This window comes from Saccopteryx bilineata, chromosome 7 (genome assembly GCF_036850765.1).
Source record: "Saccopteryx bilineata isolate mSacBil1 chromosome 7, mSacBil1_pri_phased_curated, whole genome shotgun sequence".
Lineage (NCBI taxonomy): Eukaryota > Metazoa > Chordata > Mammalia > Chiroptera > Emballonuridae > Saccopteryx > Saccopteryx bilineata.
In genome coordinates this window covers 99,402,993-99,428,858 of record NC_089496.1, presented here as the reverse complement: position 1 = coordinate 99,428,858, position 25,866 = coordinate 99,402,993, and the positions used below count along the sequence as shown (strand labels likewise).

The window sequence follows — 25,866 nt, the reverse complement described above, 5'->3', positions numbered from 1 at the left end:
CAATAAATCTGGTGTGAATGAGTTAACATAAAAAAAAATAGATTGTTAGTATTAATATTGATATTATTATTTTGAAACTATTTTACATATATAAAATAAGTGATTATGTTAATGTTCTTAGGGGCCAAGATTTTCATAAAGAACTACATATATAAAAGCAAGTAAGTTAAGTTAAAATACAGTATTTCTAGGTTAGAATTGAATATTCATTATGAACTCAGGATGCAGTTTTCCTTAAAATAATCCCCCCCCCCAGAACTTTCCACTTAAAAACCTAGAAACAATGACCAACCTACTAGCAAAAAGAGCTACATCACACAGACTGTGGTCTCTAAGCATCATTCCATACTAGATCTGGGGCTCTGTGGACAAAGACTGGTGCCAGGTCTGGAACAAGACTTTTAAGGAGATGTTTGATAGATGTTTATGTGCATAAATAAGTACATGTGGTTTGATAGTTAGCTTGCAGTGACTACCTTCATTTAGTGCTATTGGCATATCATTTAGTGCTATTGGCACATTCATTTGGTACTACTGGCCAGGGGTGCACCCTGGCCAGACAGTTCAGGTGGTTAGATCATTGTCTCAATACACCAAGGTTGCAGGTTCAATTTCCAGTTAGGGAACATACAAGAATCAGTGTTTCTCTCTCTCTCCATTCCTCTCTTTCTTTCTAAATATAAGTTAAATAAAAAACAAAACAAAATCATACATATTTCATCTGAAAAAGTTACAACTGTGCATGTATTTCCTCTTCTCAGACTAATTTTGACACAATCATAGTAAGGGATCTAAATATTCCATTGACAGCTCCAGACAGATCATCTAAACAGAAAACCAATAAAGAAATATTGACCTTAAATGACACATTAGACCAAATGGGCATATTTGGTATTTACAGAGCCTTATATCCCAGAACATCAGATTATACATTTTTCTTCAGTGCACATGGAACATTCTCAAGGAAAGAACCATAAGTTGGGTCACAACCCTACCCTCAACAAATTTAAGAAGACTGAAATCATACCAAGCATATTCTCTGACCACAGTGCTTTGAAATTAGAAATCAACTGTAAAAAGTAAGCAACTCACACACATGTGGATATTAAAAGATATACTACTAAAAAATGACTGGGTCAAAGAAGAAATAAAAGGTGAGATCAAAAGATATATAGAGACAAATGAGAATGACAATACAATATATTAAAACTTCTGGGATACAGCAAAAGTAGTAATAAGAGGGAAGTTTATATCATTACAGGCCTATCTCAAGAAACAAGAGAGATCCCAAGTAAACAACCTAACATTACATCTCAAACAACTAGAAGTATAAAAGCAACCAAAAGTCAACAGCAGAAAAAAAAGTTAGAGCAGAATTGAGGAAATAGAGAACAAAAAGACTGTACAAAAAATAATACAACAAAGAGCTGGTTCTTTGAAAAACCCCTGGCTAGACTCACTAAAGAAAAAGAGGAGCCTGACCTGGCAGTGGCGCAGTGGATAGAGCATCGGACTGGGGTGCCAAGGACCCAGGTTCGAGACCTTGAGGTCACCAGCTTGAGCGCGGGCTCATCTGGTTTGAGCAAAAGCTCACCAGCTTGGACCCAAGGTCGCTGGCTCGAGCAAGGGGTTACTACTCAGTCTGCTGAAGGCCTGTGGTCAAGGCACATATGAGAAAGCAATCAATGAACATCTAAGGTTTCGCAATGCGCAACAAAAAACTAATAATTGATACTTCTCATCTCTCCGTTCCTGTCTGTCCCTGTCTATCTGACTCTCTCTCTGTCTCTGTAAAAAAAAAAAAATTGTAAGAAGAAAAAGAGGAAAGATTCATATAAACAAAATCAGAAATGAAAGAGAAGTTACCACAGATATCTCAGATATACAAAGGAACAGACTAGAATACTATGAAAGACTATATGCCAGCAAATTCAATAATCAAGAAGATAAGTTCCTAGAAATATATAACCTTCCTTGACTGAATCATGAAGAATTAGAAAATCTAAATAGACTGAGCAACAGTGAGGAAATAGAAATAAATATCAAAAACCTTCCAAAAAATAGAAGTCCAGAACCAGATGTCTCCACTAGTAAATTCTACAAAACATTCAATAAAGATTTAATACCTATCCTCAAACTCTTCCAAGAAGTTGAAGAGGTAATACTTCCTAACGCATTTTATGAGGTTAACATAACCCTGATACTCAATCTGGCAAGGATAGAAAAAGAAAATTCATCAATATCTCTGATGAATACAAATGCAAAAATTCTAAAATACTAGCAAATTGAATATAACAATAAATAGAAAATAATACATTATGATCAAGTGATGTTCATTCCAGGGCCACAAGGATGGTTCAACATGCTCAAATCGATCAATGTAATATACCTCAGTAACAAAACAAAGAATAAAAATCATAAGCTCTTAACCATAGATGCAGAAAAAGCATTTGATAAGACAGAATGTCTATTTATGATTAATATACTCAATAAAATGGATATAGAAGGAAAGTACCTTAACATAATAAAGGCTATATATGACAAACCCTCAGCCAACATCATATTCAATGGTGAAAAACTGAAAGCTTTTCCTCTGAAATCAGGAACGAGATGAGGCTGCCCACTCTCTCCATTCTTATTCAACATAGTTCTGGAAGTCCTAGCCAGAGCAATCAGGCAAGAGAAAAAAATAAAAGGCATCCAGATTGGGAATAGAGAAGTAAAAGTGTCACTCTTTGCAGGTGACATGATTCTATATATAATTTTGAAATGTTGAAATTGTGTTAACAATCCCCACTGAAGCAGTTAAATAAAGCTGTATATTGAAATTAGAAATGTTGATGTAGACACTTTTCAGAAAACACTGTTGATGGACAAGCCCTAGTTGATCAGCACTCAACAATTTATTACGCAGGTTAAGGCTTAACTCTCTGTGAAAGTAGAACTCTCAAGGAAGTCTTGTGACTTCTGGCCTTTCTATAATTATACACAGAGATAACAGTGACTCCAGGCCTCCTTTCCACCCCCTCCACCCCCATCAGATCTGATTAAGGCATTCTACCACCCTTGGTCAGAGCCAGACCGAGTTTGGGGACAGCTCTTCACAGGCATGCTCAACATCACTGGGACACCTGGCCTGTCTACCCATGATGTCTCCTGTCTCGGGTGTTTCTCCAGAGACCTTATGCGGTGGCTTACATAAACAGGGGTTTATTGTAGATTGTGTGTCATTTCAAGGCCAGAAATGACCCTCTGAATCAGTCACCAGGCAGTTATCCTCTGGTTTTCCTCTGCCCTGGTTAGGTCTGGTTTCTCTTTTCTTTGTTATTCCTTTCTTAGGTCCAGGTGGTCACGTATCAGCTGCTTGTTTACTTTATCGCTCTTACCATGTTCAGCAGCTTGGCTGTTTCCCTGTGCAGTTGCCCACGATTTCATGGTAGGTGCCACAAAATAGCAACCTCATCCCGTGTCCCTGTGATCTGTTGGCTCCAGGGTCTTGCATAGTTCTCAGCAGCGCTTAGCAAATGGTTGCGGACCTGAAGCCTCCTGGGATTCCTCCAGCTTCACTGCTCTTGTTTGCCCAGACCTCCCTGTCTATGGCACAGAATTTAGCCCCTGATAAACTCTCATGCATGTCCTAGACTGCAGGAGGTCACACTCTAGCAGAGCAGGGATAGGAGATCCACAGCAACTCTACCTTGTTTGGCAGAAGTCCCCTCCAACGTAGAGAATAACAAGACCTCCACACGGCCAGACCCGCCATCTCGTAAACACCCTTAAGGATGAGAGAGATCAAGGTAACAGACAGTAACATTGACAATTCAAGACCTGCCGAGTGCAGACAGACAGAGCCCCTTGAAAGCACAATCTCCTGATGATCACGTGGGGTCAGGCAAACTTCCCACGTCACATCCCATGAGGCCATTTTGGCCACTCATGACACTCCTATTTGGGACCATCCTTGGCTTTTGAATGTAGTGGGGAGCCCCCATCCATCTCCCATCAGGTTAGAATCGTCTTTTCCTCGCTGAAAGAGAAAACACTGGCATCGTCCCAAACACTGGAGATCGGCCCTCCTTTCTAAAGCTCTTTCTTCCTTTTCTGTTTCCGTTTCAAGGTTCTCCCAATTCAGAATGAGACTGCCATTTGTCCGCCTTGCATTCATTAGTATATTTAATTCGGGGGACGTGATGAGCGGACCTGAGGGGCATTACTGGGCTCTCCAGGAGATCCTGGGTCTCAAAGGGGAAACCAAGGCCAGGCCTCCCACGCCTCCCCCTTCCCGCTCTCTGGGGCCCCCACCGCGTCAGATGTGCCTCACCAGCATCGCCTCGCTCGGTCTGCTTTCCCCTTTCTCTGGGAAGCAAGTTCGGGCAGGAGCGGGCCCATTCTTTCCCCATTTGGGGCTCTCTTACAGAAAATACCCAGCAGCCTTGTTCCCAGGTCCCCGATAACCACCCCGCTCACAGGACTTGCTAAGGGCTGTGATTATAGCAACCGCATGTCCTAAGCCCATTATCATCACCTCGGAGCTGATGTCTGGGAAAAGGGAACAGACCCCGCAAAATCCAGCTCCACCTGGGAAACCGGGACATGTCAGGGCACAGGCTGGGACGAGACGTCAAACTTTGGGAAAACAGGGGAAGGAGCCATTCATTTGGAGAAAAACAAACAAACACCCAGAAATAGTCAAATAAAGTCATCTAATCTAAAATAGGATCCCAAGAGCACATCAAGAGAAACGGGATGGTTGAGGGGGAGTCAGGTGCCGGGGCAGCTCTGGGCCACCTGCCCGGGGAGGTGCCGAATGTGAGCGCTGATCACCCAGTAAATTAACCAGGCTTTGCTCCTCAAACTACTTATAATGACAGTTACCATTTACTGAGGATTTGGAATGCATCAGGCATTGTGCTAAGTGTTTTATCTGTCCCATCATCGAAATTCAGAGACTCAAGTGTCACCATGTTTCATCTACGATCAGTCCATCCATGTATTCACCCATCCATTCATCCATCCATCCAGCCAACGTTAACTGAGCAAGTGCTAGGTCCCCAGGAAGACAGGGTTAGATGCCCACTTTCCTGCTGTTATGGGGCATTGGTGGAGGGGCTCACAGAAACCAAGAGTCCCAGCTCAGTGTGATAATATAATGTAAGAGGATTTCTCCGGGAGTCTGCTGGTGGGTCTTTGGTTCCGGGTCCACCTCCCACCCTGTGAGCCAGAAATTAAAACACATTCATTAATCCCATCTTAAAGTCCCAACAGCTCTCTGTTTCAAGTGGTAATAAATATTTCATGCCCAATTGTGCTGCGTTCCTTGCTGTGTTTATTAAATGGAGTTTCTCATAATTCCAGTTATTCATTTTAATAGGTCAGGCCTTGGCTGTGATTTAAACAGACCGCTGAGGAAACAGCCGTGGTTAAACACTGTAACAATATGGATTATTAATTTAATTGGCCGGCTATTACTTGTTTGGACTCCGAGCTAACACATTTAGTTCAGTCTCCAGTGGCCCGTAAACCGCAAAGGTCATGACTTGAACATTCAGAAGAGTGGGAAAAAGGAATTGAGGTTGAGATTAGGTGAGAAACTCACAACGCAGTGCAGGGGAGCGGCGGGCTGGCTGGAGGCCGGCAGGGCGAGGGGGTTCATGTGTCGACCCCTCATTAGAGAGCTTCATCAGCAACTACTGTCCAGGTTGGCAGCTGCCAGATGCCAGCATCTCACTCAGGTTTCGGAGAGGGCCAAACCCTCCGCTCTGGTGACAGACCAGATCAGTCCTCGCCTTTCTTCCGAACATCTGAGCAACATGGAAGGGTCACGTGCTGTGAAAAAAGCAATCGAGAAGGCAGGGGCTTCTTTCAGCACAGCTTATGCCTCAATGTCCTCCAACTTCCCAAACCTCAGAGCCGAGAGCTATTGCCCTCCTCCTATGTGCAAGGCCCCGTGAGCTTTCTAGATGTCTCCCGCTGTCCGCAGGGGACCCTGGGACCCTGAGTTCTAGGTAAGCTCAACCTGACCTCCTCACCATGATCCTGAAGGTTCTGTGCCTTTCCAGGCGAGCCTTCCTTCCCTGTCTGGTGCCCACTGGAGCTGCATCGGTTCCCTTGATAGATGGATTTACAACCCCCCTGGGTTGACGACCCAAATAGGAAATTCAGCCTCTCCTTGATGTCTGCTATACATCCTACTCACTCTACGCACATATGGAAGTCAGGGATTTTGCCGGGAACAGAGGGCTCTGTCCCACTGTGGTTCAGACACGAGGAGGAGGACGTTCTTGTTCATGAAGCTGAGACTGTTCCTTGGGCTGCCGTATACTTGGCACTTTCCTGTTCTGTGCTGTTTGGGCCGACTTTCATACTGCTCCCCCTTTCCTCCCTCTGGAGAGTGGGTCTTAATCTGGCACCCACAGCCTTCCAAAGGTTTTCTGAGGGGTCTGTGAAATTGGATGAGAGGAAATTGCAGTTATCAAAATATTTGATAGGGCCCTGGCCAGTTGGCTCAGCAGTAGAGCATTGGCCCAGTGTGTGGAAGTCTCGGGTTTGATTCCCGGTTAGGACACACAGGAGAGGTGACCATCTGCTTCTCTACCCCCCTTCTCTCTCTCTCTCTCTTCTCCTCCCACAGACATGGCTCAAATGGTTCAAGCAAGTTGGCCCCAGGCACTGAGGAAGGCTCCATGGGCTTCCCTCAGGTGCTAAATATAGCTCGGTTTCTGAGCAACAAAGCAGCGGCCCCAGATGGGCAGTGCATCACCCCCTAGTGGGCTTGCTGAGTGGATCCCATCCAGGGCTCATGTAGGAGTCTGTCTCTCTGCCTCCCTGCCTCTTACCCTCTCACTTAAAAAAAAAAAATATATATATATATACACACACACATACACATACACACGTATATATATATTTGATAGTTTCCACCTGAATTTTAGTACTTGCTTCACTGGTAAGCACAGCATAGCGGTATTAGTAGAACCTGTGACTCTGTCACCATGGGAAAGCCAGATATTTTCTATTCCAGGTCTTGAAATACCATTTATGCGCTGCTTTGACGTGGTGCTAGTTACTTGACTGTTTCTGGATGCAGAATCTCACAGTTCCTGCCTGCAAATACTCATGAGTCATAACTTGTCAACTCTTGAGTAACTCTTGGCCCAGTAGTTCAGGCACCAAATAGTGAAGTTGTATATTCCCACAATTGAAGTTTAATGCCATAAGTTTTAGAGAATATGGTTTCCCTTGTAAAGCATCCATGGACTTTTGAAATAGGTTTTACAATAGTCTCTGTGAATCAGGATTTTCAACCCTATAAGCCATCAAAATAAACAGAAAAATCAATTAAGGGTCTAGTATGACATGCAAGACCAACACATCACATTGGCCAGAATCAAGCCAAGAAACAGTCGTCATGTGGCTATCTCTTTAAAAAAATAAAGTTTAAGTGAATGTTGCATATATTTTAAATACATTGTCTTATTATTTAAATGTATTTATAAAGTAGCACATGAATTACTCTACCACAATTGAAACACAGAATTTTTTTTTTAAACACAGATTTTGATAAATGCATTCTAATATAATTGGTTTCCTTTTCATCCTACATATTTTGTTTTATGCACTTACAAACAGTAGTCTAAGCCGGGGCCCCTAACCTCCCCTAGGTGGCCAGGGGAGTCCCCAGCACCAGGAGTGTAGGAAGACCAACATTTTCTCTATCATGCAGAGTAGGCCCACTTCACGCGGCCCACTCGACCTGGTTGAGTTCTGGACGTTCCTCTGAGTAGGGTCCTGTCCTCATCCCACCCTTCACATGGCCCTTTGCTCCCTGAATCCTCCCCATCACTGGGTCCCACGCGCTTCTGGAGAAAACAGAGAACAGCGAGATCTTTGCTTCTCATAGTTGAAAGATTCAGGCTAGTCATCCAGTAGCAGCAAAAATAAGCTGTCATTATTGGCATGGCCGTGCCAGTCCCAATTGCAGGATGTGACCAAGATAGACCTCAAGTTTGGAAGCAGTGGTTTGTGGACAAGGAGAACGGTGTCAGTTTCCTCGTTCCCCGCCCGCCTCAGGCGCTGATGGCTTTTGTAGTTCTTACATTCGTAGTGGGGAGTAAACCCCTGAGATGTGTTAGCCCAAGAGAAGGCATAGGCGGAACTGTTAGCAGGGGAAGGAGGCTTTGGGCTGCACCGTGTTAGATGTGCTGCTACTTAGAGGCCAACGCATTGTTGAATTCATGAACAAATGAAGGAAGGAAGGAAAGATTTCCATAAATTGCTAAAGGAGATTACAGAGATTGGGAAGGATAAGTTTATAAGCAGCGTTTTCCCTAAAAATGTAGCAGCCCATCTCTCCCCCGAGTGTGTGTGTGTGTGTGTGTGTGTGTGTACACATGTGCATGCAAGGACTCAGACTGCAATAAACATCACAAATATCCTAGAGAGGAAAGCACATCAGAACATCGGAGATGTGACGTGAATCACTTAATCCCAACAGAAACCCTACAGAGCTCCCCAGTGCACTGGTGTTTACACCATCTCTGTGTCTGCTGACCGACCGTGGCTGGTGTCCCTGCTCCTGTTCCTCTCTACACTGTCCACACACCCAGCTCAGCCTCAGGAGAAGTGGGCATTTGGCTTCAGGACAGAGACCCCCAACCAAGGCACTGATTCTCCAGGAAGGGGGTGGGAAGTGGGGCAGAGAGGGGCCTCCAGTTCTGGCAGGGATCGGGGTTGAGGGAGGGGAGCACAGGCAGAGTGAGAGAGGGGGCTCTCTGCATCTTACATAGACACACAAGATGCAAGGGGCTTGTCCTTGGACATGAGCTCCTGAGCACATCCTATAAAGAGGTGAGAAATGGTACAGACGCCCCTGAAAAAGGGTTGAGGGCCTGCCTTCTCCCAGAGACCCCACCCCACCTTGAGGGAGGAGGCTGGAGGTCTCTGGGAGAACCAGGCTTGGCAGTTTGTGTGTGTGTGTGTGTGTGACAGAGACAGAGAGAGACAGAGAGGGACAGACAGGGACAGACAGACAGGAAGGGAGAGAGATGAGAAGCACCAATTCTTCGTTGTGGCACCTTAGTTGTTCATTGATTGGTTTCTCTTATGTGCCTTGACTGGGGCTACAGCAGAGCAAGTGACCCCTTGCTCAAGCCAGCAAGCTTGGGCTCAAGCAGCGACCTTGGGCTTCAAGCCAGTGACCTTTGGGCTCAAGCCAGCGACCATGGGGTCATGACTATGATCCCATGCTCAAGCCAGTGATCCCACACTCAAGCTGGTGAGCTTGCGTTCAAGCCGGATGAGGCCGTGCTCAAGCTGGCAACCTTGGGACTTCGAACCTGGGTCCTCTGCATCCCGGTATGACACTATCCACTGTGCCACCGCCTGGTCAGGCAGTTGTTTGTGAGGTGGCAAGGGACTGTGTTCATCCCTGAGAACCCTTCAGGAGTAGAGCTGGAGACAATTTTTTTTTTCTTCTTCTTAAATAATTTTATTTTTTTAATGGGGCGACATCAATAAATCAGAATACATATATTCAAAGATAACAAATCCAGGTTATCTTGTCGTTCACTTACGTTGCATACCCATCACCCAAAGTCCTCTGTCACCTATTATCTAGTTTTCTTTGTGCCCCTCCCCCTTTCCCTCTCCCTCTCCCCCCCTCCCCCCGTATCCACCACACTCTTATCAATGTTGGAGACAATTTTTATAAAAGGCAAACCATTCCCAAACCCTCAGGGATGGTTCTCCATGTGGTCGCTCACACTCGGGCGATGTGAGCACACACACGTGCTCCGGCAGTGCGGTGGCAGGGGAAGTGAGGCTGCGGCGAGAGCTGTGAGGCCCTCCGACGTGCCAGGCATAGAGGGGCATCCAAAGCTGACTCGGCAGTTCCTCCGTCCTGCACCGGGAGGTCCCTGCTGGACCAAGTGACCAGGCGGTCTCAGCCCAAGCCCTGCCCACAGGAGGGCTTTGACTCCATGCTCTGTCATCTCAGGTGGCCTTGTCACCTGATGTCTCCAGGAGAGAGATGCCCACTTGCCATGGCCGACGCTGCTGGCATACCCATGCCAGTCCCCCAGTCACCAGCTTCAGAAAGACTGGGTTTGGACATCTCCAGGTGTTTATTTGGTTTTTCCTATTTCTTGGTTTTTAATTGGTTTCAGATGTGAGTACCCAATAGAGGCCCTGAATAAATAAAACAGATCATAAAATATGGCCAAGCAAAATGGGCGTGAGTAATCCCAGAGCGAATGGCAATGCACTTCCAGAAAGGCTCATAAATAACGGGGTGAAAACAGTAGTCTATTTTCCCTTTAATGGAAAGCCAATTAGGAACCCTCTCTGGACTGAGGGAAAGAGCCAGGTCCCTTTGTTCTGTAATGAGGAGGTGGGGCTGGGGTGCACGAGGGAAGGCCACTTGGCTGGCCAGAACTGGGCAGAGAAAATCCTGTGGTCACCGGGTCTGCAGGGGGTGACAAAGCAGGAAGTGCAAGGCCTGGGCTTCCCATCCCATCCCATCTCAAGTTTCTCCAACTCCTTCCCAGTTGACGACGGAAGATCCTTCCATAAGCCCAAGCTGACCTGGGAAAAGAGCATTAGGAGAACTATTTGGAGGCCCATAGCTGGATGGATGACTGTCTGCGAACTCACAGAACCCTGTTGTTTCCGACCCATGGTTGGCTCCTGCCCCTCCCTCCAGGAGGCCAGGAGGATGCACCCTGGCTGGTACCATTGTTGGGGGTGCCAGCTTTGAGCAGCAGGGACCCCAGCAGGCCCCCAAAGAAGCATTTCCTTCCCATTGCTTTCTTCTCACTCCATGCACCTGTCTTCTCCGAGCTGCTGATGCCCATCACGGGGCTTCTGTGTGGAATACTGCAGCCAGTCTCATTCCACCGAGGTAGAGGCGCTGGAGGCTTCTCCACCCTACAAGGGAGGGAGTTGAGAGGCAGGGAGAAAATGTGACTTTCCAAGGCCATTCAGCCTCTGAGCAGCAGCAGCAGCAGCAGCAGCAGCAGAAATCAGTTCTCTTCACTCGCCATGACTCCAGGTGGCTAGTGCCCACCTGGTGACGGTACATGGGGGTCCTGGTGGGCAAACCCTTGGAAGCATGAGAGATGCAGTCTAGCAGAGTGGTGGAAAGAACAGGCTTTGCAGTCAGGGAGACCTGCGTGAGATTCCTGAGAATCCCTCCATCCTGAGCAGCTGTGTAACCTCGGTCAAGTTTCTTAATGGCTTAAGTCTGATTCTGCGTTTGTAACATAAGGCTAATGAACTTACTTTCTATTAACATGAAGCAATAGATAGAAGGACCACTGCTAGTAATTCTTTTTTTTTTCTTCCCGAAGTTAAAAGCGGGGAGGCAGTCAGACTCCAGCATGCGCCCAACCGGGATCCACCTGGCATGCCCACCAGGGGGCGATGCTCTGCCCATCTGGGGCATCACTCTGTTGCGACCAGAGCCATTCTAGCACCTGAGGCAGAGGCCACAGAGCTATCCTCAGCACCTGGGCCAACTTTGCTCCAGTGTGGAGCCTTGGCTGTGGGAGGGGGGGGGGAGAGAGAGAGAGAGAGAGAGAGAGAGGAAGGAGAGGGGGAGGGGTGAAGCAGATGAGTGCTTCTCCTGTGTGCCCAGGCCAGAAATCGAACCCGGGACTTCCACATGCTGGGCCAATGCTCTACCACTGAGCAAACCGACCAGGGCCTAGTAATTCTTATTAGGAGACTCTGGCAGGCCAGTCCTTGGGAATAGCCGGTGGATTTCCCCTGCAGACCATGGGCTTGGGAACATTCCAATGGAGTTACCACTCCCTCAGTGAGCATGATATTCTCTGTAGAACAGCTCAGGGTACTGGTGGGCCCAGGGAGGCAGCTGGGCATGTCCAGCTACATCCAGCTCTGGGTTCATGCTGACCAGGCTGGAGGACGCTTGCAGACTCATCTTGGAGAATCAGAAATCTCCAGTGCTCACCAATAGCACGTCACTGCAGGAAAGAGCAGGCCCCTCAAAGCCACGTTTTGTGCATAGGCTTCTAAAACAGAACTGGTTGCAGTTCTATGGAGAGAGGAGTCCATTGAACAGAGCAGCTCTGCTGTGTAGGAGCTTTGGACAGGGCTGTGGCAAAGGCCACAGGTGGAGAGTGTGATGCCTCATTCCTTGTGATGAGTTTTTTTAAAGACACTCTTCTCTCCCACTAAAATGGGTAAAGCACCGCTCACGCTTTAGGGCGATCCCAAGGGAGTTTCTGAAAATCAGAGAGGTCCTGAAGAAGAATGGGGGGGGGGGGATGTCTCAGGAGACATGACTGTGGACGTTTGCCATCTGTGGGATGGGGGTGGATGCCATCATCTTCTGCCGGTTACTCATTCAGCAGGGCAGGGAAGGAGGGAAGAAGTATTTGTGAAACACCCATGATGGACTAAGTGCTTCCCCCCTCACGCCATGATGTCTGTCCTGGTGTCATTACACAGAGGCAGAACCAGCATCACTCAGAGTTTGATGGCTGCAGCAAAAAAAACCAAAACTCTTTTCTAAAACCCCCAGGACAATCGGAGCACGCAGGCCTTCCGAGGATGAGGATAAGGAGGTATCTGCTCGGGGGCTGGGGGCGGCAGGAGCTGAGGGCCACGCCCACGGGGGGGGGGACTGAGGGCCACGCCCACCGGGGACTGAGGGCCACGCCCACCGGGGACTGTGGGCAAGATGACGACCTCCAGCCCCTCACCCCACTCACGGTGTACCCTCTGGGGAGAGAGCCGCGCGAGTTCAGCAGGATCACCTGACCGTGTCTTGGGCAGGGAGGACATGGCACCTTGAAGTCCTATGTAGACCGATGCAGGGGAAAGAAGTCACCCCGAGAGGAAAATTGGGGTGCGGCTACCAAAAGCCTGGGAAGGGACATAGTGCTGGTGGCTGGTGTGCATGGCTGATGTCCACTGGCCACAACATATGGATGGCAGAGCTGGATTCAAACTAGGTCAGTGACCCAAAGCCCACGGGGACTGGCCATCGCACCCACATGCTGACCCTCCACCTCGCGCGGCCCTCACTTCTCTGTGCTGACTTTCGGCTTCCTCTTCAGTGGGCCCCGTGACACTGGCACTCGTTGGGAAGGGTTCATGTCCGGCGGGAGAGGAACTCTCTGAAGAGGGCAGTGGAACGGGAAGTGAAAGAGATACAGTGACAATTTAAGGGTTGGAGAGTGCCATGGAGAAGTGGGAAGGGCCTGTGGCTTTCTCAGCGTGGGAAAATGGCAAATCACTAGGAAGTGGTGTGGGGGGAGAACACCCAGGACCAAAGGGTGGGGAAGAATCAGAGAGGCAGTGCGCGCAGAGATCGTCTTCAAGGACGAAGAAGCCAAGGTGTATGCTTCGTCTAAAGTATCGGAAGTGTTATATTATAAAACATTTCATCAAGGATGCAGGGGGTTCAACTAGAAGTAGTGGAAATATGGAAATATGGAAGGGGGAAAGTATGTAATTAAAAATCTGTCCTTGGGAAGTTTGAAATGTAGTTCCGAGCTTCCTGGCAGCAAAGGCAAAAGGGAAACATGACGGGGTTATATAATTTCCACTGTCTCATAAAAAGGAAGTGAATCTGCAAGTCAGAAAACACATTCCTAAGTCATAAAAGGAAATGATCCCGGTGGGACATTAACTATCCACTAGAAAGATTTTCTGTTGTAATTTTATTGAGCCCGAGGGACATTATTTCTAAAGCCATTATCATGTGACCAGAGAACTGAAGAGGATTCCTATCAAGTGCCCCTCTCAGGCCGGAAGGGTCCCTGCGGGCTATCCAGTTCAAATGCCTCTCCCTGCATCTTCCGCAACAGTCCCTCAGATAGTCCTCAGACCCTCCCCACGCCCTGCTCTGTCTCGGAGGGGGAGGCTGGGCCCCCAGCTGCATTTCTCAGGGACCTTATCGACCGCTTCCTGCTCCATTAGGAAGAAGGGACGATGGAAGGAAGGGCCACAGAGTATCTCTCCCCATCCTGTTCAGTTGTGAACAGAGGCGCTGGTGGCATCTAGTTTCTTCCATGGCTTCCCCTCTTCTGAATGCCTCCTTACAGATGCAGCTTTGCCCAGGAGCCCTGGCTCGCTCTGGTGTCCCTTGTCTCACACCCGGGCCAACGACGCTGCTCATGAATAGACTGACTCAGTGACCCCCGTTCAGCTTCGCAGCTCTCCCATGTCTGACAAAACCAGTTCCTGCACTCAAGCCCCCCGGTTTGCAATACTTCAGTGCTTTCTGTTTTCTGGGTGGACTCTGCCCGATACCATCACTGACCGGTCGTCCAGCCTCAACCCAAACCTCCCAGGAAGTGCCCTCCTTCCTAACTGAGGCAGTCTGTTTCATCTCGAAGGCTGGGCCACCTGGAGGCAGCGCCTGAGCAGGGACCTGGGTTAGAGAAGGGAGTAAGAAGAACGTTCTCGGCAGGGGAAGGAGTGTACAAAGGCTTGTTTGTCATTAGCAGTTAGCAGGGCATTGTCAGAGAATCGCCAGCACGTGGTCTGGTCGTAACAGAGACTGTGTTTGTTCGATAAACACATTTCAGCAACCCCATGGCCTGGTATCACGGGGGACCTAGAAAAGACTGTATGAGGCCCAGGCCCTCAAGGAGCACCCTGAAACGATTCTTTCCAATGTTTCGGGGGGTTTAGGCTTGATGCACAACTTCCCCCAAGCACCACTTCGGACTCAGCCTCCGAATACAACAGATGCTGTGATCCGCTGATGTTTCCATTTGCACTGGCACCTTAAGGCCATTCTTCTCTATGAAAGAGAGGGTACAAGGCAGCATGGGTCTGTGGCTGGGGGGAGCCTCCAACCCCTGGGGCGGTCAGGTGGACTAGCCTGACTCACCAGAATGAAAGAAAATTCTCAGGGGTTCACTGGAACCTATTAGCACTTCTGTGAAGAGCTGGAGAAAGGGGCAGATCCAGGTTCTGTAGGGGACGGAACCAGGGCCGGCATCCTGGACCTGTAACCTGGGCATGGAAGCGGCCCGTACTACTTCCCTGCTCTGTTGTCGCTATTCTGAAATTCTTAATTGTTTACGAGCAAAGGCCCCTTTTCTTTTGCGTTGGATGGTGCCAATTAGGTAGCCGGTACTGCGTGAAACTCATCTCATTTGGCTGCTCGTTATAAAATCAACACAAAATGATAGAAAGAAAATGAGGTACCAAGTCTTCGAAGGTACCCTGAAGAAAACCTACCTCTGCTTGGGTGTGAAGGCACCACTGACCTCCTGTGTGGTCTTCACCTGCGGCTGGGCGTGTCCCGGGGGCTTGGAGCTCGGGCCTGTCCTGTGGACCCTTCGCATCCCATCTTTGCTTTAACCGGAATAGGAATTAAGCTTTAGGTTTTTTTTTTTAAGGGTCCCATGACTCACTTAGTTTGAAAACCATTGGTTAGACAAACCACATCGCACCGGGCCTTTTGTTGTAGGGAATTGTCTTATTTCAGAGGGCCCCAGGTGACCCGCTGACCTAGGGTGTCTCCAAAGCCAGGTAATAATAGGCCGTACTCTAATCTAAGGAGACTCTGCTGTATTTGCAGAGAGCTTTGAAATGTTCTGGGAAAAAAGCTGATCCGATGTGCAAGGTATTATATTCACGGAGAGAAAAGCCCTCCCAACTCTTTATAAAATGGATTAAGCCCGTTTCTAAGGGCTGCAGGTCTGTGTGATCTTAATCCCGTTCCTTACTCCCGGGCCTCCACCTTCCGCCTTTGTTTCCCGGACGCGCACCTTTCCGGGTGGGCCGAGGCCAGGCGCCTTCCCGGGCCGCCCACCTCCCTCCCCGGGCCGCCCACTACCCTCCCCGGGCAGCCCACTCCCTCCCCGGCTCTCCCCGAGGGAAGAACTGAGGAACACCCTCGCCCTGGCACCCACCCTGCCAGGGCTTCCTTTTTCTGCAAGCGCATTTCACATTCGCGGCTCTGATCCGATGGTGGGAAATCCGAAGGAAATATGGTAATTACGCCATTGTGCATGCAGCGACTTAGACGGCGGCAGCAGATGGGAAAAGGTGCGGATCACAACCCCACGCGGTATCTGACAGAGTATCAGTCAGATACAGTTCACCCAGCTTCATGTTTCTGCCAGTCCCTCTTAGCTGAAGTTAATTTAAAGTGACAAGAATGACATCTGCTCTCTGCGAAGGGGTAATGCCTACTTCAGGGCCGCCCCCTTCCGTAGAGACCTAGGCAGAGCCCTCCTACTCAAAGGTGGGCTTTCTAAGGAGGGATCAGCTGTAGACCAGGAGACTTCAGCTACCATCCCAGACCTGTGTTGGGCCATGCACTGTTGGTTCAGAGTCTATTTTACTCTGTTGAATAAGGAAAGGGTTGCCATGGGTACCAGCCATCTCCACAAATGGGGTCTCAGACCCTATATCACTGCCTTATGGTTCAGGCAGAGAGAGCCACACTGAGGAATGGATGCCCATGCATGAAGACAATGGAGAAACTTCTCCAGCAGGTGGACGTGCCCTGAGTCAGCATTGCCACCACCTGAAGTCTCACCGGCTGCTGGCGAGCAGCTTTGAGCGTGCGGTATTCTATTTGTTCTTTCTAGGTTCCTACTACCTATGTACAAAGACTCAGAAAACTACAGTATCTGTGGTTGGTGAATCCTACTAGCACTTGTGACTTTCTAAGGTTGCTTCATGCCAGGGTCCGGGAAGGTGTTATCATCTCCAAAATGAATGATGAATCCATGAACTCACCTCTACCAACCACCAAATCAATATGTCTATCTGTCTGCTGGAAATTGAATGTTAAAAGCTGGCTTTGTTTTTCTATCATTAGGCCAGGCAGACTCACCCACAAATGATGGCTTGCCAACCATTAAATATGACTCCCTCCCTTTGCCGTGAATAATGGACTCCTATTCACCCTTCAAAACCCATCTCATTGGTCACCTCATCCTGGGAGCCTTACTGAACACTCCTAGAAATTATCATTCAGTTCCTCCTCTGGGCTTTGCATGTACTCCTGTTTCTGAACTTATCATATCATAATCACTTCTTTGCTTCTCAGATTTCCCGTTTCTGCTGTGATCACCAATCCTTAATACACATCTATGGAATTGAACATTGAACTAGTTTATTAAATAAAGTAATAGCTTGGTGACCTTATCCACAATAAACGTATGACTTTCTGTAACTGCCACAGACCTACCTCTCTAGCTTAGGACACTAAACATGATAACATCTCTTTTGTTTTTCAGTTAGTTCTCATGACACACCCTATACTTTGGTAATCTCCATTGAGGCCTCCTCTCTCGCCAGGGTGTCAACAGGGTTATTTGTCCAAACTCCTTCTTCCTTCCCATTGACTTCTCCAGGACACGGGTGTCTTTTCCTGTTCTTCCCATCCATTGATTTACCTAGGTCCCTCCAGATACATCAGAGGGATCAAAGAAATGGTGGTCTACAAAAGGGAAAGGTTGGGGTTTAGGACATTTTTCTTCCCAGGAGGTTGTTTGGTTTGAGTGTAAATTTGGCTACTTCCCCACAGCAACCAGTGGCTGCACACAAGAGGTGTGGCTGGGGAGGAGCAGCCTCTGAGGGCCACACAATGTGTCTGAGATTGCCCCAGAGTCATCCTTGCCCAATTCTTAATGCCTCCAGTTCCAAGGGCTCCTCCCCAAATGAGGAGACTGAAAATCAATGCACCCTCTTCTCAGGAGCTCACAAATGTCTAGTTAATTAATTATACCTGGCCACACAAGAATTGGTTGGGTAGGTACTCACAGGGCCATTGCCTGTTACAGAGCTACTAGCAGCTTACACTGAAGGGGATGGGAAAGCAGGGTGAAGAAGTCACTTTCTCCTTAGTGTGAATGGACAGCACGGTGACAGATGATTGCTAGAATTAGTGGGGTGATCACATTATAAGGTATAATAAAAATGTCAAATCACTCTATGGTACACCAGAGACTAACATAACTAAATAAGATTGCATACCAACTATACTAACACACACAAAAAATCCTGTTCCTCAGTCACATTAGCCATATTTCAAGCTCAGTTGCCACAGAGCACAAATTAGTTTTATTGGCCATCATCACAGAAAGTTCCATTAGACAGTGTCATCCAAGGATCAACAATGTGTACTTGTGCCCACCCTCCCAGCCCCCCGCTGTGCATACATGGGCACTTCCTTACTCCCCAGGACAACAAGACATCAGTTTCTAGAAAAGGTGACTCACTATATATAGTCTTTCTGGAAAACTACATTTCAAGAGGACATTTAACTGAACAGGAAAGCTCCAATAACAGGACTCAGGGCTCAGTGCCTAGGGACAGACCCCCAAAAGAAATGGGAAACAGGATGAAAGTGATTTGCTTATTTTGAGGGTTAGGGTGCGGTGTAAACTCTCCTGTCTATAAGGCAAGTTCCCATCATGCCCCGCTCTGCCTTGGGTGCTCTTTTCTTCTCCAGAAAGAACACCCCGTGGGGAGCAGCTCCACCCTGGGGAACCTGGCGCTGGTTCTAAGGGAAATGGCCTTGACTTCCCTCCCTCTCACCCAGAGGCTCTTCCTCTGGCTCGGCTCCCAGGTCTTCAGAGTCCTGAACGGAGAGCGCCGTCTCTAAGGAGCTCTCAGGAACGTGCCGCCACCCCCGCTTCTGTCTGTGGGTCACTGTGCCTTCTGGGGGAGGGTGCCCCGAAGTACATGTTAAATCTGAAAGCCTCTCTCTGAGCCAGGAATTGGTGGAGTTCAGGCAGGTGGGGTTTTATGGGGTTTTTTGGTGGGGGAATTCAGAACCCAGGGAACAAGTGAGGCAGGTGCCTTTTGCTGACCACAAGCCCAGCCCCTCACCTGCTTGCTACCTATGCCAGTCTGGACCAGCCAATGGGAGAAGGTTCCGCCTCTCAGGCTCCAGCCAGGCTGGGCCCTTTTCAGTGTGTAGCCAGGACAGAAGGGCCTCAGTCAAGGGTCATGCATTAGATTGGCCTTGACTCTACTAGTGCTCAGAATTCCACCAAATAGGCACCACCGGTGGGGGGTGGAGAGGGTTCCAGCCACTTCTTCCTCAAGCCAAGCCCCCTGGCTTAGGAGGATCCCAGAGAGCTGGGCCAGAATCGTGGGCTCTGCCCGCCACTCCTCAATGCCCCCCACCCCCCAAGCTCTCCTCGCACCTGCCCTTCCCCCCTCCAACAAGGAATAATGAGAATCAACTTGCCCTTTTCCTGAGCGGGCATAATTTATAGCTGACTCAGACGTTCTGGAGCTGGTATCAGTGGGAACTAAGTGAAACTGCACCGGAAAGAGGAACAGAAGTGTTCTTATTCCCCACGATGGAACTCCAAAGTAAAATTTGAGTCTAAAAACCTATCTGAATGGTGGTTCCTCCTGTCTTTAAAAAAAAAAAGTGATAAAAACCATATAGTCATGTGGTGTCATTAAAAACATCAGCATGTTTCTGTTTCTCCAGATTTGCACCGCACAGTGTGGCGAGGGGCAGACGGGACCCCCTGTGACTCCAGGATGTCCGGTTCTGACCCTGCTAGGGCTCAATGTGTTCTTCAACCAGAAACATGGGAGCAGTGGGAGAGACTACCGATTGGTCTGATCTCCCCCTTCTCCTTTATGTGGCCTCACGGCGTCTCAGACTGACAAGAACTAGGCTTCAGGTTGGGTGCTCAAGTTTAACCCAAGTTTGGGAGTTAAGATGGAGATGTTGCAATGCTTATCTTTACAACAGAGGGATGGAGAAAGCAAGGAGGAGAGGGGGTGGAGAGAGAGAAAGCACTGTTTGCAGAGGCGGACAAAGTAAGCAACACCAGTGGTGATTACATCTGGAAGTGACCTCCCAGGGACAACTTGTCCAGAGGTTCTTAAGCCTTTTGTCCACTTATATCTACCTACCTACCTACCTATATATCTATCTCATCTTAAATAGGACTGCCCCTCTTTTTTTCCCCAAGTGACATCTTAAGCAAAAGCACAGTATCTAAGTGATAAAGTGGTACCTCAAAGAGCCCCCTTCCTTGGCCTTCCTCCAACCATCTTCCTCCCAAGCACCCCGGCTCCTCAATACACCATCTGCAGACCAGAGATGTAACCCAACTCCTGACCGTGCTGATGAGGAAACAGGGGTGCAGAGAGGGGAGTTAATTCACTGGAGGAGTCAGAAGTTTTCTCCAACGTGACATGGTATAAAGGTCTCCTAGGGAGGGACCTAGAAACTTGGAAATGAAGTCAAGTGGGGGCAGGGCATAGGGGAAAGTAGTGGCGAAACAGCTGACCATGAGATGACCTTGAGGACTGTCCTTGTGTGGGTTGTACAGAGCCTGGACCCCACAGGTTCCCTGTGTCCCCTCCTTGCTCCTCACCAGCCGCCCCAATTCTGGTCTCCCCCTTGAGCTCAAGGTACATGAGGATAACTCCACACATAGATGTTACAACTTATACATTTGAATCAGGGGCAAAGGGATCAAACACAAATGTCAGTATCTTCAGAAAGCCTCTTTCAGTCATTAGTTTAGAGCACCATTTCCGATACATTATGTGCAATTCTCCGCTCACACTGCACGCCCATGATAGGCATTGCTAATCAATCACAGCACCTTTTCCTGCTGAGCCTCGACACAACCTCAAAATTGTTTTCAACACAGCACTCCAGGGAGCTATCACCAATTCATCAAGAACTGTCCCTTAGGACGAGACCTCTTTGCTCTTCCTGGTTTGTGGCTGTAAAACCAAACTCATTGTCACTTGTCCCCTGGCACCTGGGCTACACACTCTGACAGCCTGGACCTCCAAGGAGAAGCCTGAAACTGTATTCTTCAGAACCGCTTTCCCTGTGCAGCTCAAACCTGCCAATGAGAGGCACTCCAGCAAGAAGCGGAGGCAGGCGAGAAGAAGAACGGATCGTTCTCCGGCAGGAGCCGAAGTGGGTGCCTGGGCAAAACTCAGTCTCTTGCAAATCACCCGCCCTGGTGTCTGGGGCTGCTGAGGTCGGTGTTGGCAGCAGCTGTGGAGATTGCTGGGTCCTTTGCAGCTTCCGGGTGAGCTCCTGTAAATCATCCGCCTCCAGCAGCTGCTGGCCTGACCTTTGCTCCCCCAGCCTCTCCAGCAATCATGCAAGTCACCAGTTCCTTGTGTGAGAACCCTTCATACTTGGAATAGCCAGCTTGGCTTTGGCTTTCCTGCCCAATGCCCCTGACGGCTACAGTAACATTAACACCTGGACGGGAGGGTACAGAACTTGGCAGCAGGATGGACACTCCCCACCTTGCTGAACATGAGAGGCAGTGCTCATTGAGGCTAGCCTTCCTGCTCTCCACGTGAGTTCTGTGGGCCTCCTACACAGGACGGAGAGATGGAAGCAGCCGGAAGGAGTGTGCCAAAGAATCGGAATAATGGCATCCTAGAATCCGGTGGAAAGATAAACGTAGGGCTCATTTTCATTTTCCTGATGGGGAAAACCGAGGCCCAGAGAGGAGAGTGATTCTTGTCACGGAGCTGGGGTTAGAATCTAGGCCTGCTGAGCTGGACCAGCTCCGGTCCTTGGGCCCTAGCATCTCAAACAAGGGGACCCATCTGAGCTTGCAAGTAAGGCACAGTCAAGCCAAACTGCAGCCTATAGCAGCAGGCTGGTTGCTTTGATGGGAGTAGTAAACACCTGGCTGGAAGGGAAGCCATGGGGAGTGGAGTGCGCAGACAGCTCTCTGCTCTGCCCGGGGTGGGGGGGGGGCAGCAATCTGGGGGCAGGTCTCATAGGAAAATCACAATCCCCAATCCTAGCCCTACTGTGGACACCCTATCGCATTTCTGCCTAGTAACAGGTAACTCATCTTAAAGAAATCCTTGTTTCTATATCTAATTGTTGGAAAATGTGTCATGGCATTAAAATGTCCTGGGTTGCTTTATTTCTTTTTTTCTTCCTTTTTTTAAGTGAGAAGACTGGGGATAGAGAGACAGACTCCTGCGTGCACCCTGATTGGGATCCACCCAGCAATCACCATCTGGGGCGGATGCTTAAATCAAGCGAGCTATCCTCAGCGACTGAGGCCGACGCTTGAACCAATTGAGCCACTGGCTGCGGGAGGGGAAGAGAGACAGAAGGGGAAGAGAAGCAGATGGTTGCTTCTCCTGTGTGCCCTGACTGGGATTGAACCTGGGTCGTCCGCACGCTAGGCTGACGCTCTACCACTGAGCCAACCAGGCCATGAGCTGCCTTCTTATTGTATTTATAATTGTCCTCTTGCCTCCACTGGCATTGGGGTTTGGGGTCTGCATCAGATCCCATTCCTAATGGCAAACCACTGACTTAGCAGAGAAGGAGTTTTTTTGGAAGTCTCTTGGGAAATGACAGGAAGGCCAAAGAACTGTGCTTGGAAATGATGCCCTAGACAGCAGATGCCCCAGGACACTGCCAAAACCCTGGCGGGCGAGCACCCACCGCCTCGTGGCCCCTGGATGCTGCACCCCTTCTGGTGTGGAGGCCTCTGAAAGTGGCGGTGGCTGCCATGGGCACACTCACTAATTTGTCACCTCTCTGTTTTGAGATGCCAGCTCCAGATTCACCGCCTGCTTGGGGCACGTGGAGAGCCCAGTGCCCACTGCTACCTGTGCCCTGGCAGTGGGGTCCTCTAACGAGGCTGGTCAGCCGCCTGGCCAGTGCCGACTGCAGGTCCCACCTTGGTGGCGTGGCTTCGGAGGCCCTTCTCTCAATCTTGCTGGACTTCCTTTCACCCAAATGCCTGAAAACCTACCTAACGGATTTAGGGCTTTGCTTCCTGTTAGAGGACAGAGACTGGGTCTTCCTGCTACGTGCTCTTCAGTGTGAACGAGCAGCAGCCGGGTCACTGTCCGAAACCCCCAGTCTAGCCCTCTGACCCGGGGTGCCACACTAACCCTTCTGTGAGTCACACCTATGGTGAACCGTCAGCCACCCTTGTCTCCCTGGAGGTGGGGGGGCCTGGCTGGGGAGAGGGTCGCCGCTGTGGGGCCAGGCACTCTGTCCTTTCCCCTAGGAAGGTCCCGGGGCGAGGAGTGCCCCGCTGAAGAACTGAGTCAGCTCAGGATGACACGCCTCCATGTGTCCTCTGCAAGTTTCCTGAACCTTTGGCAACCAGCTTGGCGCCGGCCAAGGCGGGCACGCATTCCTGTTGTCACAGCCACAACTGGCTGCCAGTTTCTATTTATAGCGCATTGCTAGGTGCCAGGCGGTGCACTGAGCGTCTAACTCAAATGAGCTCATTTAATCTTCTCCCCTCCACGGAGGAGACGACTGTTGCCTAAAGCCATAGGGCCAGCTTGGGGCTGGGATTGGAACCCAGGCAGAGCCCAGTCTCTTCTCACTATCCCAGGATCTTTCTAAAAAATATAGCCCTCGTTCCCGCCACCCCCCCCCACCACCACACACACAAGGAGACAGAGACATGTAGCTAATGCCCAGCCACAGATATTTCTGAAGATACATTTGGGGGCTTTTCTTTCCTCAACTAATTTGTATTTAGTGTCCAAAGGTCCAAAGGTCCCGGTGTTCGGAGAACCAGCGGAGTCTTAGGGTCCGTGGCCTGCTGACTGCCCAGGGTTTGGACCCTCCTGGGTAGACAGACAGCAGGACAGCTGCCAGTGGTCTCTTGGGGAGCAGCGGGGGGAGGGGCAGGACCTTACTAAGTACCCGTGAAGTGCTAGGGAGGCACTTGGAGGTTGTCGTACCTTGGCACCACGGGACTGAGTGACCCAACCAAACGAGAGAAGCAAAGGCTATTTATCCTGAGCCTGCTGCAGCAACGGAGCCAGCCCCCATCAATCACATTCTGGCAGACTCAAAAGCAGGCAGAGGGGTGGGAAAGCGTTATAGTGGGAAAAAGGAAGCTTCCCATGTGCCATGATTCAAGGCAGCTAGCCCGGGGAAGCCCGAGGCAGGCTGTTTGGAAGTGGGCGTCCTTTGTGGTTGGTTAGGGGTGCCTGTTTGGCTTTCTCTGGTTGGTCCTAAGTTGGAAGCAGAGACAAAAATTAGGGAAGCTGTGGGTGATTAACAAATGGCTATTTGGGGTCCACTGTTACAGAAATGATTGTTCAACTTCCTGGAGGGTCAGGCTGGCTTCCTGTGGGTCTGATTTATAGCAGCCGGGCTTCCTGGGCTGGTTATGGTGGAAAAGGGTTGTGGGTCAAGGTTCTATTTTCATGTGTGGTCCGGCTACTGTGCTTTTGTGTTTCCAGTCTCTTAGCACTCAATCCCCACATCGCGCTACCTTGCAGATAAGGAAACAGAGCCCGAAGACAGTCAGGTGACAAGCCTGTACTCCCTCAGCTGGGGCAGGTATGGGCAGCCAGGCCTGCCTGATACTTAAGTTCACATTTGTCCCCCCTCCCATACACACCAGCCAGTGACCCTTAAAGACAGAAGTCAGATGGCATCATTCCCTGGCTTCCAACATCCCAGGCGACTTTCCTTTTCTGTTGGAAGAAGACCCGATCTCCGTCTAAGACCCACACGGGGGCGGATTCAGCCCCACCCACTTCGGCCTCCCCTCCCTCTCCAGGCTCCTCCAGGCTCCGCTCCAGCCCCGAAGGACCCACCCCACCTCTGGGCCTTCGCTTCTGCCAGGAAGCCCTCCCTGGCCCTCAGCATCCACCAGGGCATAGGTCGGTATGGTCGCTGGCCCCAGCACCCCTTCATCACCTGCAGGGCACTGCACTTCTCACAGTCGGAAACCACAGGCCTTTCCATTGTTTGTGGATGACCTGTCCCCCGCTCCCTGGGGACAGGGCACTGACTCACCCCATTCTGTCGCATTCTCAGGGTCTGGCCTGTAGTAGGTGCTCAGTAAATATCCTGTGAACAAATAAGTGAGGGGGCTTGGCCTTATCCTCCCCTGGCTGCTCTTCACATTCCTGATATGTGCTCTAGCTCCCTCCCCGACCTGCTGGGGAAAGGGTGCCAGGCAGAGCCAGCCATGGGCTGGGACTACGGTGGCCGTCTGAGGCCCTTTCTCTGGGGCCAGCTGGGCAGTGATTAAGCAAGCAGTTTCCAGCCCCCAGGCTCATTTCAGCCTGCTCTCACCTGTGGTGGGGCGAGCTCCTGCCCCGGCCAGCCTGCCTTCAGCCCCAGCACTGTCTCCAGGTGGTTTCAATGAAATATAGCGGACACTAAATACAAATGAGCAGAAGAAGGACAAGCCCCCAGATACGACTTCGGGGACATCTATGGCTGGGAATTATCTGCATGTCTCTAAGGACATGGCTGCACAGAGCTGCTTGTCCTGTGTCCCCAAAGCCACAGCAATTGCTCCTGGGGAGCCACTCTGCTTACAGCTTTCTGAGTCCTTCCATCGTGCAGAATAGCAGACTGAGACCCAGGCGGTAAAGCAGTTCGCTCAGAGTCACCGGCTGGGCCAGAGCCCAGTGTGGAGCTCTCTCCACACGGCTGGTGCTCTGGTTTGGACGTGGAGGGTGGGCCCCACTCAGTGCCACCTGGAAACCAGGGAGACAACAGGGTTGTGGCCCTTAGGACTCACCTCAGTAAGATGGGAAACAAAGGGGCATCTCTGTGGCATCCTAACTGTCCCCATGTAAAAGTTTCCGCCCTCTTTCCACCAGGTTCTCGGTCTCCTTCCACTCTGGCTGGAGCCAACTTTTTCTGAAACTATTGATTCACTCAAAGTAGCAATGACTACAGTCTCCAGTGTGAAGTATGGTTTCGACTCTTAAGAGTTCAGGGCCAGGACGGTGGAGTCCCTGATTCGGCCTGAAAACGCTGATCCCCAGCCTTTGAGCTGCCCAACGTTAAGTGCATGTCATTCTTAGCGACTGAAAATGGACTCCCACTTTAAGTCAGCCAAGGGAAGAGGTGGACTCATGTCATGCTGCACATGGCCTGATTCCAACCTTGAAGTC

The 25,866-nt window shown here is 49.8% G+C and overlaps 1 protein-coding gene across 1 annotated transcript in view; it reads right to left on the bottom strand.

Annotated features, from left to right (window-relative positions):
- Nucleotides 1–5,356: 5,356 nt before the first annotated feature.
- The window catches only part of VTI1A (vesicle transport through interaction with t-SNAREs 1A), a 394,338-nt gene continuing 373,828 nt past the window's right edge, over nucleotides 5,357–25,866 (bottom strand). Inside the window, exon 9 of the mRNA XM_066238519.1 lies at nucleotides 5,357–5,826. Within this exon, the coding sequence (XP_066094616.1) occupies nucleotides 5,820–5,826 (7 nt within the window). The 3' untranslated portion in view covers nucleotides 5,357–5,819. The remainder of the gene's footprint in view (nucleotides 5,827–25,866) is intronic.